At 43.5% G+C, this 18897-nt stretch overlaps 1 protein-coding gene across 4 annotated transcripts in view; it reads left to right on the top strand.

Moving 5' to 3' along the window:
* Nucleotides 1-18897, top strand: part of SH3RF1 (SH3 domain containing ring finger 1) — a 340829-nt gene that overhangs the window by 202512 nt on the left and 119420 nt on the right. For all 4 annotated transcript variants that reach the window (XM_078677047.1, XM_078677045.1, XM_078677049.1 and 1 more), the window contains exon 4: nt 18081-18176. In XM_078677047.1, the coding sequence (XP_078533173.1) occupies nt 18081-18176 (96 nt within the window). The remainder of the gene's footprint in view (nt 1-18080; nt 18177-18897) is intronic.

Genomic DNA, 18897 nt, shown 5'->3' with positions numbered 1-18897 from the left:
TTCTTTCCCCATATGTCTAGAAACAGGGATTTTAACTTTCCAAAAGATTTTCAATATAAATCACATTATCGCAGATCAGTACTTAAAAACAATACAGCTTGAGCTTTACTTTTTTTCCCTTTTTTTTAAACTGCTTTTGGTCCATCTAGGAAATCCCATTTCATGAAGTGCACAACAATGTAATCAAAACATGAAAAATAAAGGAGCATGACTAGAAGGCCCGGTAGGAACCCATTTCAGTATCTGTGTTTAGGTCTCTAATCTAGACAGTGCATGCTCTATCTTGAAGAGACATGCTGTATGTGCTTTGTGGGCTTCAGCCTACCCATAGGCTTTTATTTGATGACTACATCGTCGCTCTCCTATTGTTTCTCCCCATTTGTCCACTGCTTGCACACGTCTAACCTCTTCCTGTGTTTTGCCCTCCCCTAGAGCAGGGACCAATAACTACTATCCATCCACAGCTTCCACTAAAGCAACTGGTTTTGAAACTACTTTTTAAATTGATTTTCTCTCCTAGCACTTTTTCTGTAAACTTCCCTTTAAATCGTATCCTTATCTTGTCACATTTGCTGTTTTAGTAAGGCGCCTGCTCTGTCTCCCAACCCTCTCCTACGGGAAACATCCTTTACGACACAACTTTTACCACGCAGTGCCTTTACAATGCAGGTTTTTCAACGTAAGTCATTACAACGAATTGCGCTGGGGGGCGCTCTAGGATAGGTAATAGTTTACTATCCAACACCTTCCCTACTATCCACGGGGACTGGAGTTGGAATACTAAATTAAACTATTCACTATCCAGCACCCCCCAACGCAAGTCGTTGTAACGACTTGCGTTGAAAACCCTGCGTTGTAAAAGCATGCGTGGTAAAAGCATGCGTGGTAACAGCATGCGTTGTAACAACGTACATCCTTCTGCTTGTTCCTGCCTGCTAAACAGCTGCCCACAAATGTAGTTCTTCATAGACCCTGATATAAAAGTTGCCATATTTACTTGAGCTTTCTTAGACGCACACCAGCAAGTATCCTCTTGTAGCTCCCCATCTGGTTTGCTTGCTGTGCCGCCAATATTGTGATAACCGATACAAAATGTTTGCTATGCTTTCTGGGTGTGTCTCTAGTGAAGATATATATATGTGGCGGTGTGTATTAGAGAAGGATTTCCTTTCCTGCGCATGATCGGCAGCCTTCTTGGAAAGGAGACGGTCTGTCGTTTCTCTTTGTATATTCTTTGTCTGTCTTTCGAGTGTATTTAAAAAGTTCTCCTTGAAGCTGTGCTTCCAGTAATAAGTGTGCGCATCATCTCAGGAGGGAAGAGAGTGTCTTTCAAGTGCCACTCTTTCAAATTCACCCTCGGTCATAATATATCATGTGTGCAGCGGAGGCAGGGAAGCGCTAATGGAACACGCTGCATTACAAACCACTGTCATTTTAACACGCACGTTTTTAATGGACATAGAATGAACTTGATCGTCATAGATGCAACCAGCGATTACCATCTTGTTGCTCCCCGTCTGGTTCGCTTGCTTTGCCCTCACTATTGTGATAACGGGTACGTAATAATCGCTGTGCTTTCTGGGTTTGTCTCTTCCGAATATATATTTATATGGTGGCGTGTTTTAAAGAAGGATTTTCTTTCCTGTGCATTATCGGTGGCCATCTTGGAAAGGGAAAGGTCCGTAGTTTCTCTTTGTATTTTCTCTTTGTCCATGTCTTTCGAGTGTAGTTAAAAAGTTCTCGTTGTAGCATTGCTTCTGGTGGCAAAAGTGTGCACATCAGCGCAGGCGGGCAGAGAGCGTCTTTCAAGCACCACTTGGTTGAAATCGCCTTCGCGTATAATTTATCATGTGTGCAACGGAGGTAGGGATGCTCTAATTGAGAACGCTGCATTACGAACCACTGTCATTTTACATTTGCCATCCCTCAACCCCCTCCCGCTTCGCTTCTTGACCTGTCCCCCCCGCTACCTCCCTCATCGCTGTTTGCCCCCTCCTTGTTCTTAAGGCATCGATTCTAAGCCAACTCCCTCATTGTATTTGCCCCTCCTATTTTACTGTCTTATTGTCTATTGATTTGGCTAAAACATTCCAGGATCACTTGAACTGAATCTGAAACACAGTTTTTTTCTGTTTCATAGTAACAGGATGTGACCTTGACCGAATCACATCGGAACGTATACACATATGCCGATACAGTGGCATTGCTCACGCAAGATCTTCCAATATCGGCACAAGCTCAACAGCCTTCTCCTAGTTAGTTGACGGAATGGAACACACTGCATTACAAACCACTGTCATTTTACATTAGGTCAATGTTTTTTTCCCTTACCAATCGATTAAAAAAAATGTACTACTGTGTACCATTAAGCACAATTGTCTAAAGTCGAAATCCTCCTCCTTTCTATGTATATTTCAGTTGTTAAGCGGCCATTAGCAAGGCTCTGAAATTTTGCAATAGCAAATCCATTAAACCATTCTTCGCTGGTCTTTTACCAGATATGCAGGTGGAGCTCCTTGGAGGAAGATTGATGGGCAAATCCAAACTCTTGGGGGTTGGGGTTTTCGGAGAGGAAAGTTCTGTATTTGGAGCCTCCTGGTAATGTAATGTGTTGCATTATATTGTTGTTGCATTTGTGTAATAGTTGCTAACTCAAACATTTCACAACAATTTACCCAATATATATTAAGTGAATACTATAAATGTCACTTTATATTCCAGGCTGCTACACAATATGGCTAAAAGACATTGACAAAGCCAATATCTCTTTCATTGCGGAGACCGATTGTCTTTGTCAATGCTTATTTTTACTGTCTGTCTGTGCCGAGCACTGGCAGGACCAAGGCCATTTAAAGACTTACTCTTTCTTCATTTACCTCTTACATTTCACCAGTTGCTTTTCACCCTTTTCTTCACACCCGCTCTTCTCCTTTGTTCCTGTCTTCTTTTCCAAGATCCCTCTTCTTGCATTCCTCTTCTGCAGTTTCGAATTTCCCTATAAAAATTTTTTTAAATTCCTACTTGCTCATTCTACTATCCCCACTCTTCCTTGCTCTCTCCCTCATTCTATAACCGTCCCCTCACTCCCCAGTTGTGCATCTCCTTGCACTGTCATTGCATTTCAATGTTTACCTCTTCTCTGCCGCATCCCACCAGAGCTGTTCCTCCCTCTTCTGATCTCCTCTCTCTCTCTCTCTTCTGCCATCTCGCCATCTCGTCCTTTTCCTGCCAATAGCTTCCTATCCAGACTTTTCTGCCTAGCGCCCACCCCTCGCTAGTGGCAGGGCTGCCAACGGCTAACGTTAATGAGTTATCTCCGAAGCTCCAACCTCACACTGGCTGCAAGACTATTGCCTGCTCCTATCTGGAGTCCTCTTCCCCTCATACTAGCCCTAAGACTGCCATCATCTCCTTAGCCATCGTTTTCCGCCCTTCTCCCACCTCTCACTAGCCATCAGACTGTCTGCACCACCGCCAGTCAGGGCGTTGTCTGTGTTTGGGGATGAGGATAGAGGCAACACTGGGCCATGGCATGTCCACCTGCCCCTAGTCCAAGTGCCTGTGCAGGAAACACTCACTTGGCATGGACTTTTGCAGCTCTGCCACACAGTCCATTCATGGCCTCTCTGTATGCACTCCCTCCGTGACTTGTTAACTTTAGGAGTGAGATTTCCTGAATAAGTTGCTAATCCTCCGCTTTTATTTCAAGTCCGGGTGGTGCAAGAAGCTAGGAACTTGCATTCAACATTAGCAAATTGGAGGTGATGAGCGCTACTCAAAAAAAGTTCAGAAAATGATTTCCAGAATATATTTGTTTTTTATATGAAAGGTGTAGGATTGCCACTCTGCCCCAAAAAAATTCGCAGGAATAGAATTTCTGTTGTTGTTGGACCTCTTCGCCACTGATAGAACAGCAAATTGATAATGTCAAATAAAAACTCTGTTAAAAAACTACTTGCAAAATGCAAGCACTGATGGATGAAAAAGATAGAGCAACTAATTTGAATGAGAGTTACAGGAACCAAAGAAGCATGTGATTGGCTTCTGAAGATACCATGTCATAATCCTATCTCCCGCAGTCCTGCAGAGACTACCTTGGCAGCCATCCTCTTGAGATTTTGTATAGTGCTTCATACCACACTTATGCCATTTCTAACCATCCTAAATAACTGGTTATTCAGTAACAGGGCTTGTTTTGGTTTAGTTGGACCACTTTGTTACATAAGTGTTTGTGGACTTTGACCCATTTCCACTGAAGAAGTGTTGTCCAATTATACCTTCCTGGATGAAGGATTCTTCAGCGGTCTAAAACCTCCTGATTGTACCTCGCTTTAAGAGGGATACTAGAGGACGCGGATCCTTTGACATACTGGCCAGTAAGCCTGAGACTGACATGCCCATTGAACCAAACATGACGGGTACCACATATTTTGATGTTCACAAATAGGTTTTAAAAAATAAATATTTACTGACACTGGTCAGTCATGTTGAGTACTATCTTTGGTTGTGCTGTGAAGCTTGTATATTTTAAGTTTCTCTATTATAAAAATCATAACTTTTAACTTGCCCTCATTTACCTTCCAACGCCACTTTATCCAGAGTTTGAAAGATCAAGAGTTAATGTCGCCAACAATGCTGGGTCTGGCTTTATATTGTTTATCAAGTATTAATGTAAGGCACTGCCAGTGTAACTTAAAAATGTTTCACTTTACAAAAGCCACTGTTTGTAACATTGCGCTTTGGACGGCAGAGGAGTCAATATTCCCCAGGCCCCATGCTTCTTCTAGGGCCCCACGCCTTTTCAGGGCCTCGCTCTTTTTCAGGGTCCCGCGCTTTCTCACGGTCTGCACTGGTTCTCCAACATTCACTTCAGTAAGCAGAATCTGGTCTATTTATTGGTGATGAGGCTGCTAATACAGGTAGATGGCGCCAGATTTGGGATCTACTGTTTTATTTTATTTTCCTGCTGATCATTTCTTTTAAACTTAAAAACAGGTCCTCGTCCAATAGGTCCCCACTTGAGTTTGTTGATCAGGGCCCCACAAAAGCTAATGACATGTCTTTGTTATAATGAGGAAAAAAGTAGGTGTATCTATGTGGAAAGAAAAATAAGTTCCTCCTGACCTCTGTCACTTCTAGGGTAATTGGTACAGTTACCACGCATTTTGTTATTTATGGTACTGGGGACAACAGACATGTCGACCCTGGGACCGCGGAAATGGCAGAATTGGTTTAAATGTAGTTCTTTTGGTCAGATTCATGAAACATTGAAACATTAACCGCACAGTGAAAGCAGCTCTCCCACATCAAATCTGGTTTTTTCCAGTAAAAGGACTAGCGTTCTGCAAGGAGCACAGTGCTTCTGGATAGCATCATACATCTTTTTATCAGTAAAATGATAAATAATAAATGGCAGAATGTATTTGTTGTTTTCTTCCCGGCTCCTGCGTCGGAGGCCGTTGCGGGAGGTCAGTTTCCTGCACAGCATTCAAGCCCTGTCCTCGCGCACAGCTCGCCACGGCAGCAGCAAGTAAGCGACGGATTTTTTCAAGCCCTCTGTTTTTTTTCATATTGTGATATTCTTGTCAAAGGCATCAAATACATGATTCAAGCTGTGTAAACCTGATGAAGTCACTTATGGGTTTTTAATATTTAATGGACAAATTACACAGCAGTTATTCACGGAGACGGTAAGGAGCAGACGCGATTTTTGGCGCATGAAAACACTGCATGGAGCATCAGTCTGGCCTCGTTTTGCTGGAAGGCAGCTGGTGTTACTGCCCGCCTGAAGGGTGGCGGCTTGGGGAGGAAACAGAACACGAGGAAAAGCAAAGCCATGCAATACTGGCACAGGGCTGGCATGTAGAGGGCAGCTTCATAGCACCCTAGGATTCAGGCGTGTGCCGATTTAAAATAGTGTAGTAAAAAATTCTCACTTTTCAGTCACAGATCCAATTGTCTACCAGTAAATCTCTTGACAAAAGCTGTACATGTGACTCTTCAAATATCTGTGAGTGAGACTGAGACTGCATCGAACAGCAAACAGGCCTCGGGAACGGCCCCACCCACAAATTGTACCCCCTGCAAAGAGACGGCCTTTTAAGGCATACCTTACAGTGCTTAATTTGTAAAAAAAAATAATTGAGTGCCTGGGCCCTCCTCAGGAGCCCCCCTGCCCCACCCACTGCCACCAGAACTGCCAATGACAGTACCTACACAACTACTAACCATCACACAGGGACATATTGAGGATTTGGGGGCTCTGGGCCAAACCTATTTTGGGGCCCCTGTTCCCAGCAACTTTTGATTTATCATCAATTTTCAGCTACAACACACTCATTGATCACACCTTAAGGGTTAAGCAATAGTAAAACAAAAAAGACAAATGATAGGCAATTGCTTATTTCAAATTCGGACAAGAACCCTTTAACATTCCTCCTTTTCTTGAGTTGCCTTTGGACTGCCTTGACCCACATACTGCACACGATTGGCATGGGAGTGGATCAGTGGAGCGGATCAGTGGAGCATCCCTGTATGAGGCTGTGGTATACTTGCCAACATTCTAGGCCCAACAGGGTTGTAGGTGCCACTTGACTATTTGAATAAATTAACGAGGGGCCCTGTCCTGAAAGGTGGGGTCGTGGGCTGGAGTCCACTTTGCCCATGCCTTGCCTCTGCCATCACACAGCTACAAGTGTGACCATTCAGACTGTTCAAGGCTCCCAAAGCAATAGGAATAAATTGGCAGCAGGTATTAGTTATTTTAAATGCATATTAAAATAATAAACTGTTGTTCTGTTCATTTTTATATTACGCAAACAGCGCCAACATGTGGCAGCTGTCAGAAGTGCTGGTGCTTGGCACCGGAAACCACTGGCTCAAATTAAGCATAACATACCCACCTACATGCATTTAACTACATGGTTGAAACAGAAAACAATTGTCAAAATAGATTCATAAAAAAGACACCTTGCTTAAATTTAAAGATTTCTCTCTGATCTGGCATATGAGAGCTACTGGGTTGCATTAACACCCTAAAGAAGAAAGTCTCCACCCCCTAAGTACTGGCTCCCTTATACCTGGGACTTAAAAACAGAGTGAGGGAGGTATCCTTGAATTCCTCTCAGCCCCATGCGATCTCCTGAGGCCATCTTGCAGTCCATCGGCTTTCACCCACTAAGCCTCTCTAAACCGAGTCCTTCCTGGGATTGAACCATACAGACAGCAAAGCTAGAAACTGAATATTCATTGGGTATGTTGAAACTGTATATTTTAACAAAGCAAACAATCACACTTCTGCAAATGTACTTCTGCAAATGTCACCCAAGTACAGTACTAATTTTTTTTTCGCTAGCCTCAATGGAGGCAAAACCTAGTCTGAAAATGCACTTGGATTAAATACCTTTACAGCCCTACAAGCTGAAGCATTGTTGGTATATTAGCATGACCGGAAAACACCGCCAACCCCAACCTGGATGGATCATTTATGTTCAGTAGTTTGTGTCTCCTCCTGAACGAAGAACAACACAGAAGGCTGATCAGGACCAGCATAAGGACCTGGCAGCCGTGGTCCTGTTCTCCTGTTACAGCATGTTTTAAATAATAAATCAGAAGGCCTTTCCTGTTCCTTCTTGGTGGGGCTAACGGTGCACCACAACAAGGTGGCACCTACCACTGTGCTCCCTTGTCCCAGAGTTGACGTCTTCTTAATTACAAGCTGCTCCTTGGTTCATCAACCGAAGAGAGGCCCCTCAGAAGGTTTAGCCCCCTGGCTCCGCAAAAACTACTGACATGCCTGAGACTGATGAATGCCACTGACCACGATACGAGAGGTAGCAGGAGTGTCATTATGCACCTTTAGAGCGTTTTGACCCTCCTCTCACAGCTGCCTCCTATGTGTTGCTGAAGGACTTGGGGGAGGCATGAAGCGGAAACTACAGACCATAGAGAGTTCTAGACCAGAGAGAGAAAGGCAGCGCCTTGGGTACCAAAGGGAAAATTGACGTCAATGAAGAGGCTGGAGAGGTTCTCCAGCAGCTTTTGAGTGTCTACCCAAGCAGATGAAACTCTGTGTATAAGGCCACTCCCCTTTTCCTGGTGGAATCTTATGGTAAAGGCAGGTAAAGCTAAGACGGGACAATGGGAGAAAATCCCACACCAGCGCAGACTAGTCTGTTCAGGGCACAGTGGGGATGAAATGGTGACCAGCATCTGTACACCGTGCATGTGGTGAGCCCATGTTGGCCGAGATTTACCTGAAGGGTGGGTTAGTGTTGCCTGTATTCACCTGCCCAGTATCACACCCTGTCCTGAGCGAGTTCACATTTCACCAGAGGGTTGCAGCAAACAAGATCTCTCTCACAATGGAAGAAGTATCGCCCCCTTTCTCTGAGGCTGTGAGATGCGAGGATTGTCTTTCTTTTTAAATAAAATGTGTCAGGTCTGTGCCTCAGGAAAAGACCCGTGGCTTACTAGGGCCAAAAACAGCTCTGGCCTCGGTGTGCCTCCTCAGTGAGGTGCCTGCCCTCTTCTCCGCAGGTGCACGCACCCTACCTTTATTCACGCTTCAAAGCCTTTCTAGGTTGGCGCATCGCCTGACTGGCATGTTTCATTTTCTGGGGTTGCGTGCTTTTTGTTGAGATCCTGAATGGAACAGCGCTATGACGACATCCGAACAGCACAGTTTTAAAATAGATCCTCTGTGCGCCAGATTCGGAGCTGGATTTGCTGTGTGTACACACGGAGGGCTGGCCTTGCTCTGCCTTCGGCTACGAGGCGCACAGAGACGCGCAGAGGGGAGTCTGTCATGGGAACATTAGGAATATGGACAAACAGCGTTTCTAGAGTGGTTATTTTTAGCAGAGGCTCGAAGCGTTTTCCTTCCCAGTTGTCTCTTGCTCTGCATCTTAGCTTGATTGGCGTGCCTGAGTGCACGGAGAATGCTGCGAGATCTAACCTGTTTAGCTGCCAAGCCTTCCCATTGGCCGCCAGCCATAGGGAATGGAGTCAGTGTCTGAGACTGCAACCAGGGGAGGTAATGGTGTCTAAAATCTGGCTTCCGCTCACTGATTGTCTCCTAATGACCGTTTGAGGCGGAGGTAGCATGGACGCGGCTTCTGCCTGCCCATGACAGGCTCTTCATGACGGGGCAGAAGGAAGGGGCTCTCGATCACACACCAGGCCCCTCCATGGGTGTGGTCAATGCACCATCTCGACCATTCATGTCGTATGCTAACCTCTGATGTCAGTTCCTGTTCCAGGTTAAATACAAGACTGCAGCAGAGGGCAGGAACGCAATTCTAAATAATCTGCAAAGTGATTCACTCTATCCCAAAAAATAATACGTAGAAAAGGAGAAAAATTTGAATTACTGCTCCTTATCGTTGGGGAAGGGGAGGAGTGCGTGTGCATGTGTGTGTTAGTTAGTTATAAATATCCAGGTTCTCTGGCCACTTAGTGCCGTGGAGGCATTAGCTTGCCTAATTAACATACATGGCCAGAATTGGCCACACACAGGGATACTTGGACACATGAATTCACTGGCATATGGGAGATCAATGAGCATATAGGGTTCATAAATTGACTATCATTTGGGGCGGTACATACGATTTCCAAAAACAAAAATTATGAGTCATTAAGGTACTATGGCTGTGCTGTGTCAGCGAACAGATGTCCATGGGTTTTTGGTTTTCGATTTGGTTAGATGAGTGTGGTCCTGATCTTTTCCCTTGTTCTTGTCCCATCTCTGACTTTTTCTTAATTGGGCTGTATACGAGCACATGATGGCATTAACTGCAATAAGGGTGAGTGTGACGTCAGTTGTTGCATGATGAGCCATATATGGGAATATGGCTTTGACATTTTAAATGATGTGGCATTACCTTTGCCTGGGCACATGGTTTTCACCAGCATACCGGGGATCCTTGCCACATGGGCCTGACTGCTTGATGCCTGGCCATAATTGATCACATGAAGGATAGGCACTTATGGGGACAAATGAGCATGCTATTCCACATGAATATGATGAGGCAATACCAATGCACATTGACTGCCATTTGTTGAGCTACCTGGACACGTCAGTGACTGGTGTATGTTGTGAATATTGAGGAAGGTCAATGAGATTCCTTGCATCTGTTTAAGTGCTAAAAATGTAAGAATTATATTTAAGGACAACGTGAGGGTATTCACTTAAAATGACAAGGTCAGATTATGTAACACGCATTGGCAAAGTCAAGAGGTCTGACTTTAAAGGAAATTGTTGTATGATAATGTGAAGCAGTACAAGCAATTAGCACGGGGATAGACATGTATTTGTGTGGAAGCAAAGAACTGTAGAATAATATCGGTGTAGGTTTAAAGGCAGAGTGACAGTTGCATTGTCAAGCCAGATATAAAAATCCACGTAGATTGAGTACTGCCCGCCTCCCATTTGTGCTGCGGTCAGTGAAAAATAACATTTTAATTACATTCCAGTGTTATGTGCGTGCCCCAAAAAGTTCAAACTTCGGCAGCTGGATGAATAAACAAAATGATCACAGCTTTGTGGAGGGCAAGCACGTTTTTATGGAAGTTTACTACTTCATCCAATCAAAACATACTCCTGGCTCCCAACAGGCAGGTGGAGCCAAAGCCCCCCTCTAGTGATGCTCACATAATTGTAGTGGCGGCTGACACAGCTAAGAGTGGTGAGGTGGTTGCAGGCAGGGTGGAGGGGAAGTCGACAGACGATGGGATAGGTACAATTAAATAAAACCGCATACTTTGTGCTCGCCACATCACTGACTTGGCGATGCGGTGAGCTCAAGGTAAGTGGTTTTATTTTTGTAAAATTTTACCTATCCTGTAGTCTGTTGACTTCCGCCCTCACCCCACCACCCTCTCGATGAAGGGCATGATTTAGTCGTCTCCTGAAAGTAAAGGCTCCCTCACAGTGTCCATCGAATGAACGCCACATTGAGGCAGCCATTTTGAAAGTAAGCGTAAGGGGCGGCATCAAAGCCAATGTGCAGAAGATTGTCTCCAGCTGTGCTTTTAGTTTACATTATGATTTTAAAACCAGCATGGAGCCCCAGACAAGTGCACCTGGTGGGCTGCTGTTCCCTGGCCCAACCTTTTCTAGCTCAATCTTTGTTTTTCAGGGTCTGTGAGGATACGTTCCCTTTCAGTCTGCTGGTATCAGCGCCTGCGCCTCTTTCTCTTTCCACTGATCTAAATGCCCTCATTTGACTTGTCAGCTTGTATAATGATACTGCTGCACTACAAGAGGCTGTGCGCGCACAACGCCGCCCTGCCATCTGGGCATAGCGACAATTTACATCTTCCTGTAAATAATTCTCAGGAGTTTACTGACACCTCTTAAGCTGTCAGAGGTGCTACTATATTCTCACAATTTATTGCCACGTAGAATTCTTGTTACACGCCTGTGAATCTGTGGCGCCAGAGGTAAACTTCATTCCTTTGTCAGTTTGTGTGTGTTTTCTACAGCAGCTCAGTTGTGGAGCTCTGTGTAAGGTTCAGGATGTTCTATGCTCCCTCAGATTATTTTGTGTGATGATACGAGTGGGACCCAATCACATGGTTTTTAATATCTTGTTTGTAATGAGCTGGGCTCACAAAATTATTGGTGAGGCCCAAGTTATACAAGCAGTGGCGGCTGATGATCTTTGAAAGTTCTGCAGAGTTATTCTTGCCCTGAATGCCTGTCAGCCAGCGAAGAGATTGATCCAGACTTATTTATTCCTGGAAGGTGTGGGGAAAGGGTGCGGGATTCTCCTTTCGGAGAACATTTTGAAAAAATGGGCCTAAATACTGTTTTTTAAAGTACGTTTTACAAAATTAGCTGAAAACGGGTCTCTCACAGAATATTCCAGTATTTTTACGATGCACCAAGGAAGCCTGAGCCTCTTCAGGAGCTAACCCCATTAAAAAAAAAAAGAATTACCATGAGTTCACTCTGTATGTCTAGAATTACCCCCCAGTACCAGTATGTTGTCATGGATGTCCCTTCCCCCTTATGCAGTTTTGGTGGCTCCCTAAGCCAAAAATTACCTTGGGTATGGCGGGCCTATTTTTTGCCGGGGGTGCCCCCTACCACAGCTTCCTTGTCTTCTGTCAAGAAGTTACTCCAGTGCATCAGCACCAGCATCTTGCCATGGGTAACACTCCTACCTATACACCAGTGTTGCATTTGTGTAAGAAAGCCAACACTTGACTCGATTGTGCCATGAACCAGCATGTACACTAGCTAGTTGTGTGTGTGTTACACCTGCAAGTGTAACACACAAGTAACTAGCTAGTGTAACACACACACCTAAATACACACACACACTTAAGTACACTCATTTATACCTCCATTGTTACTCTTATATACACACACTCATACCTAAGTTGTATCACATATATACACCCACACTGATACCTACATTGTAACACTTCTATACACACTTCGTCCAATAGATGGACTTCATCAGGGATGTGAATCAGATCACGAGGATCAGCAAAGCAATCTACGAATGTGAAATCTTGAAAGCCCAGAATCTCCTGACGTCTTGTTAATAATATATATCAAAGTTGGGAACAGCTCATGTAAATCGCCTAGCAAGTTAAGTGATCTATATAAATATGCATCAATATTCCAATCACACTGTAGTAAATGACTTCTCTACTGTTCTCCATTAAGTAGAATGTACCATGACATCATAGAATGCCTGGGTGTCTCTCTGGCTCACAGTGTCAGTTGGTCAACTCAGGCTGAGCTGCTTGGAGCTTGCTCCTGGTGGGGCTACATCTGTACTTCCTATCTTCTCCTACTCCTCTATCCTAGAAGCAAGCTACAATAATGGATTATCTAACTATACAGCTGGACTGTGTATCTTCCTTTACTACACACACCAATGTCTTCTGGATTTTCTAAGGATTATTACCTTCTATCCATGCCGGTATCATATGAAGTTGTGCGTCTGTCTGACCGTACCTACATTTTAACACTTCTATACACACACTCATACCTACATTGTTACATATATATATGCCATGAAGTAAATAGTGTGCGCTTCCATAAAATAGAGCTGGGTTTGTTTGGATTTACTCGTGAATCATAGGACGGGCACGTGCCCCACAATTACAAACAGTAAGCCTTTCCTATCTGGTAATATAGATGCAAGGAAGAAAAGACAGATGTAGGGATTGACCCCTAAAGATGTAGCGGTCAAAGCTTGGCTGGCTTGGCAGTCACGGCAGTGGGGGTCCAGAGGGCGGAACCAGCGAGTTGGGATGCCGCAGTAGATCTTCTAGGAAACCTCAGATTGAAGAATATTAAGTTTCTGAGAAAGCAGATAAGGAAGAGACATAGTTTGAGTTCCCACTTTCATGCTGCATGAACAGATGTAATGGCGGCACGAATATTGGCATCGCAGCATCGGGCCTCTCCTCCCAATCCAAGGCGATAGGTGGGTGAAATGTCTCGAATTCTGTGTAAAACTCACCTGACCAATGTGAAAATTTGAGTTAAAAATTTGCAATGAAGGCCTTAACAGTTGAAATAGTTACAATATTAAATAAGCGGGTTGATTTATCTTTTAGGGTGAAAGTTACATGTTAAGCGTGTGCATGTTTGGTGTTTTACTTGTCTACTGCTACCAGAAATCTAAATTTTGTTTTTAGGAAATGATGTGGCATCCTCACCCTTTCAGAAAATGTATAATGGAAAAAATATGAACTCTTTGTAATGAAACAGGAGCAATTTTTCCAGCATTTCCGGAAAGGAGAATGGCCGAGAATGAAACTGAATGGAATGTTACAAAATATCACCTCACATGTCGACTCCTCCCAGCACGCTCCCTGGGCACAGGTTAAAACACACAAAACGTAAAATCAGCAGACCTATAAGGCACATTTTAAGGTGCTCCAAACGACTGTATCGAAAAGGTAGCCATTGGCCCTTCTACTATAAAAAGCATTAGCAAAGCCAACAGGTCTATCCTGTGCAAGATCTGTTCGCTTTACCAATGTTATTTTCTTAGCAATGTTGTACAGCCGCACATGGCTGAAATAAAAAATAAAAATAAAGTGCTATGCACGGTCCAACTGACCATGTGCCTTTTCATTAATTTACTTTCAACCATGATGCACAGCAGCTATGCTGTTGTACAAAATGGCAAAAAAATACTTTGATAAATTAAACCCAAATAGCTCTTGCTTATGCAGTGTAAACATCAAAGAGCAAGCATCTAGAGGTCAAGCAACAATGCAGGAGGGGGCACAGGGTAAGCAAAAAACTGTAGGCAAGTAACAACGCAAAAGGGGGAGGAAGCAACAACGAAGCAAGGAACAATGGCCATGCAGTGATGCAGAAGGGGAAAAAGCAACAACAATAGGCATGAAAAAAAACAAAAGTTCCTCAATCCCAACGCGAGCTGTGGAAGGACACTAATCAAAAAGAAGCAATCAGTATTTGGTCCATGCTCCATAGAAGGGGATACAAATGAAGGGAAAGTGAAACCAGTACGTGCTGCCCAACCAGGAGCCAGCAAATAAGAGTGACAATGAAGCCAACAAATGATAAACAAATGGCTAACTCCAAGACGCCCTTTTAGTTAAACAAAAAATTCTCAAAAATGAAAGCATATGTGGTGTCTTGGATGAGACCTAAAAATTAATGGCGTTACACATAACCCATCAAGAGAAACCAAAACCACCTATAGGTGGGAGATGGACCCGTACACACTCTCTATACCTTACAGTTCTAATTTCTCGAGTGGAGGTCAGCAGTTAAGGCAGGGTAGAGCACACACCACTTACTCACCACTTACTGTCCCAGTCTTGTAAAGAGAGTCTACATATGGGTAAGAGAAGCGGCAACCGCAGTATCCTGGTTGAACCAGAATCTTGTAACCTCCACTGGCTTCAGAATCACATTTATTTAGCTAGGAGTGTTGTGTACCACTACGACTTTCTGGGCAGTTGACGTTCCTGCTTCCATCTTCAAAGAAGAGCTAAACGTCTTTCTGTGATTACAAATTCGCCTCTTGCTGAGGTAATGATCTGAGGTATGTTTATGTGTACCAAATATGGCTGCATGAAGTATAAGGGCCAGTGCTGCATATTAAGACAGTCCAAGAAGTGTCCATTTATTAGTGTTTGTAAATTCACAGCCACCTTAGCCTTGCTTTGAAGCCTTTCAAGACCGCAATGTAGAAAGTATCTCAGAGCTGCGACTTTTAACTATTCAGAAACAAGCATTGGAAAAACCAGCAGGTCTGGTGTTGGTTGCCAGCCTTTTATTTGCTTAGTCAATGCTTGGTATGTTTTGTCATGGTTTGTGTAAAACATTATTGCTGGGGGAACTGGGGGGCACTCAATGTTATTAAAAAAAAGAAAACATTGGCTACAAGTGAATATATTTTTTGGGTCTCAAAAGAGCACACATTGCTATTGTAGTCCCTCACAGAAGGGAACTACTTTGTGTGCAGATTTGCTTTTGGTTAAAGAGCAGGAAACTGCCACTAAAAGTGAACTTAGCCACTGGTTGAAGTGGACTGACCCATTGCCCCCTGGTGTATACCAAGGAGTCTTCAATGACGGTCCTGGAGGGCCAGATCTATGACAGATTTTCATGATCACTACATTTATCTAAACATGGATATGCTAAAAAATATGGCATGGATTCGGCCCCACAGGACTGACATGGGAGAGTCCTGCAGTTGACACATCTTAAGGATTTGGGGGGCCTGAACCAAACGTATTTTGGAAGCCCCTGTTCGGATCAGCTTTGAATTTATGATCCAGTTGCCGCTCTGTCATCCCCTCTTTGGCCAGGTCACTAAACGTGCACGGTCACACTGGGTCAAATTCTAAATGTGTTTATATCTAATGTTCAGGGACCCTCTGTCTCATTGCCAGCCACTCTCTATTGCTCCACGCCTCTCCCCATTTCATTCATTGCTCCCTCACCCCTCCTTGCGTGGTACGCCCTTTCCACTGTCTTCATTTTCCTTCACAGCCACCTCTTTGGCAGAGGGAGTCCTATTGGCCTTGCAACTGCTAGTTCAACATTTAGGTCTGCGAAAACGATTCACACATTGCTTAGCAGAGGTTTCAGTGCTCAGAAACTAAAATCTTTATGGAATATTTCTGCTGATCGCCATTTCCGTCTTCAGTCATTACCATGCCTCGCAGTTATCAAGCAGGAGTGACGCAACATCTCATACACCATTAAAATGATATAAAATACTGTTTAAACATCGGGTAGAAGATACCCAGTAATTATCACGCCCGTATTAAATTATCTTCTAGCAGTGAGATGCACTTCAGTTTCTTATGAAAAAAATCATAAAAGCATCAATCGAAAATGCAACTAACTACACGTGATTGTAATTGGTCATACTACGGTCTGATTACTGAATCCCACTGAGAGCTTTGGAAGCCACGTGACTGAGGGTCATTAAAGGAATTGGAAGACACTGGGGAAACTGAGTTTTGTCTGTACAAGCTAAAAGGCTCTCCGCAGGGACAGCTTTGGGTGTGTGTGTGTGTGGGGGGGGGGGGGGTGTGGGGTGTGAGGGTGGGCGGGGATTGTCCTTGAACTTTGCTTTAAATTATCTCATGGGGTTAAAAGCATGTTGCAGAGTTCCTTGTGTGTCCAACTGTTTTCAATCAACAATATGCTGTGCACTACGTCACCTTTAAAATATAAAATGTGCAATATAATTCTGTAATTATTGATGTTATGTGAATGGATTCTATTCTTTTGATAAGTTTTAAAATTGTATATATCGAATAGTTTTTATATTATGTGCTGGGAAGATATTTTTGTAAATGAATTTTTAATGATTAATCTAGTTATTATGATTGCGATGTGAAGTTGTTGTGATTGCAATTATTTTAAGTAATCAAGCAATAAAGATTTATTACAGTCAAAAGAAAAAATCAATAAAAATGTCAAGATAACTCTGGTGATTAACATTCTTGCTGGAGAGGGATCTAGTTGGCTAGTGCCACTTTTGACTCCTCATAAGCTAGCAAAGAGGCTTACTGTGCCTTCTGCAAAGAACGTGTACCAACCATGCAGATCACAGAACTGAGTGTGAGTGAACTAAGAGTAGCGCTGTAAAAAAAAAAAGAAAAGTATGTCAGAGAGGTGCTTTGGAGAGATGAGCGGCACTGTTGGAGGGGGGTACTGAGGGAATTCGTGGAGAAGGAGGTCATTGGGGGGTGCCAGAAACACTGTTGCACCAGGCGTTACTTGCGCTGAAGCCGGCTCTGGCCCTCTGGCTCAATGACCATTTAAGAAAAGAATTAAATTCTGTATTTTTGTTTGTTTGCGAGGTAATTAGTCAAGCTAGTACAGATTGCATGTCTGTTGTTCACCTTTCCCCTGATTGCCTGAATGTATTTGGTCCAAATAGCATATTTCTTACCTCCAAACAAATTGTTGGAAATACTCATAATCTTCCTCTCGTAATATTTGAGCCATACCCTTTATGGCCTCTAGTGATGCGACCTGGCTGTTTGAAAAATCCTTCAGGGCCTGCAAGTGCCTGGATACCATATTGGGTTATTAACCGCACTTTATAAATCCTGATTGATTTATTCTGTATTATTCTGATTACTACTATATTAATATTATCAGTCTCTTTTTCTCCCTCTCCTTGTATGGACAGTGCCATCTGGCGGGTGTGGTAGATAAGACCAAGAGGCGGTTCTTCTCTTTCAGGCGTATATATTCTATGACTAGAGCGTCTTGCAGTTGTGTCACCCGTTGGCTGAGAACCATCAATGAAGTTGAGTTCTACTGTAAACGGTGCACAGTGAAAGCAGTTAAGGATAGGTTCAGCTAGAAACTAGTAGATTGTACTGTGAATGTATTTTAAGGGAGCCCTTAATTTATTGCAGTATTTTTTAAAGGGTGAGACAGAGAATTTGGCCATTATTTTTGCTCCCACCACAGGGTGGTTAATACTACAATTGAAGAGAGAAGGCTTTGTTTGCCAGCATGTATTACAATGATCACTTGTTCTTTGACATAGCGCTTCATACATCCCATCTTCCTGCGTTGTAACTTTTTGGTGTTGTGTCCGCAGGATGATATTCTGACAGTAATTCGCCGGGTGGATGAAAACTGGGCCGAAGGCATGCTGGGCGATAAAATTGGAATATTCCCCATTTCCTACGTGGAGGTAAGCATGACTGTGCTATGAAGATGGGACATGTGACCCGGGTGCATAGAGGTTTTGATTACTAAGCACTATCTTGCGCAGAGTTACTGGAATATTAATGAGGATCTGCTTATTTTATTGAATATAAGTGGTTGCGGGCTGTGCTTTACTGGTGGGCATTGTTTCTTTGTTTTTTAATAAATGTTTTGTGGAGTGTGATTGCCAGCGATTATATAACTAGAGAGACAACATTTGGGCATAGGCGGGCTTCATGTTAACAGCAAGCATTGACAAAGCCAGTCCTAGAGACCTATTGGCTCTACCAATGGCATTTACTCATGGTGTCCAGCATGGCCAAAAGAAAAATATTACCAATCGGAAATGGATCAATACACTTAAAAAAAGGTAGTGTAAACGTGATTTTTTTAGCACAATTAAGGTAAAAAAAAATACATTAAAAACATAGGACTGCAGGGGTAAGGGCAGCAGAGTAGCTGACAGGGTGGGAATCAAGAGACTAGCCAATGGAGTGGAAAAGCAGCACGACCAGAGAAAGTTCAAAAGAGAGAGAGAAAGAGAGCAACATAGAGTATGACGGGGGTGCAAACAGATAAGAGAGAACAACACAGAGCACAGGGACAGAAACACAAGAGGGTGACACCGTAAAACACATGTTTTCTCATGGAGTGCTTAAGCAAAAAGAATAAAGTAGTCTCCAAAAAGTGATCAGTGGAGGACACAA

This window comes from Lissotriton helveticus, chromosome 2_1, assembly GCF_964261635.1.
Source record: "Lissotriton helveticus chromosome 2_1, aLisHel1.1, whole genome shotgun sequence".
In the NCBI taxonomy this organism is placed as follows: domain Eukaryota; kingdom Metazoa; phylum Chordata; class Amphibia; order Caudata; family Salamandridae; genus Lissotriton; species Lissotriton helveticus.
This window is presented reverse-complemented; position numbering and strand designations above follow the sequence as displayed.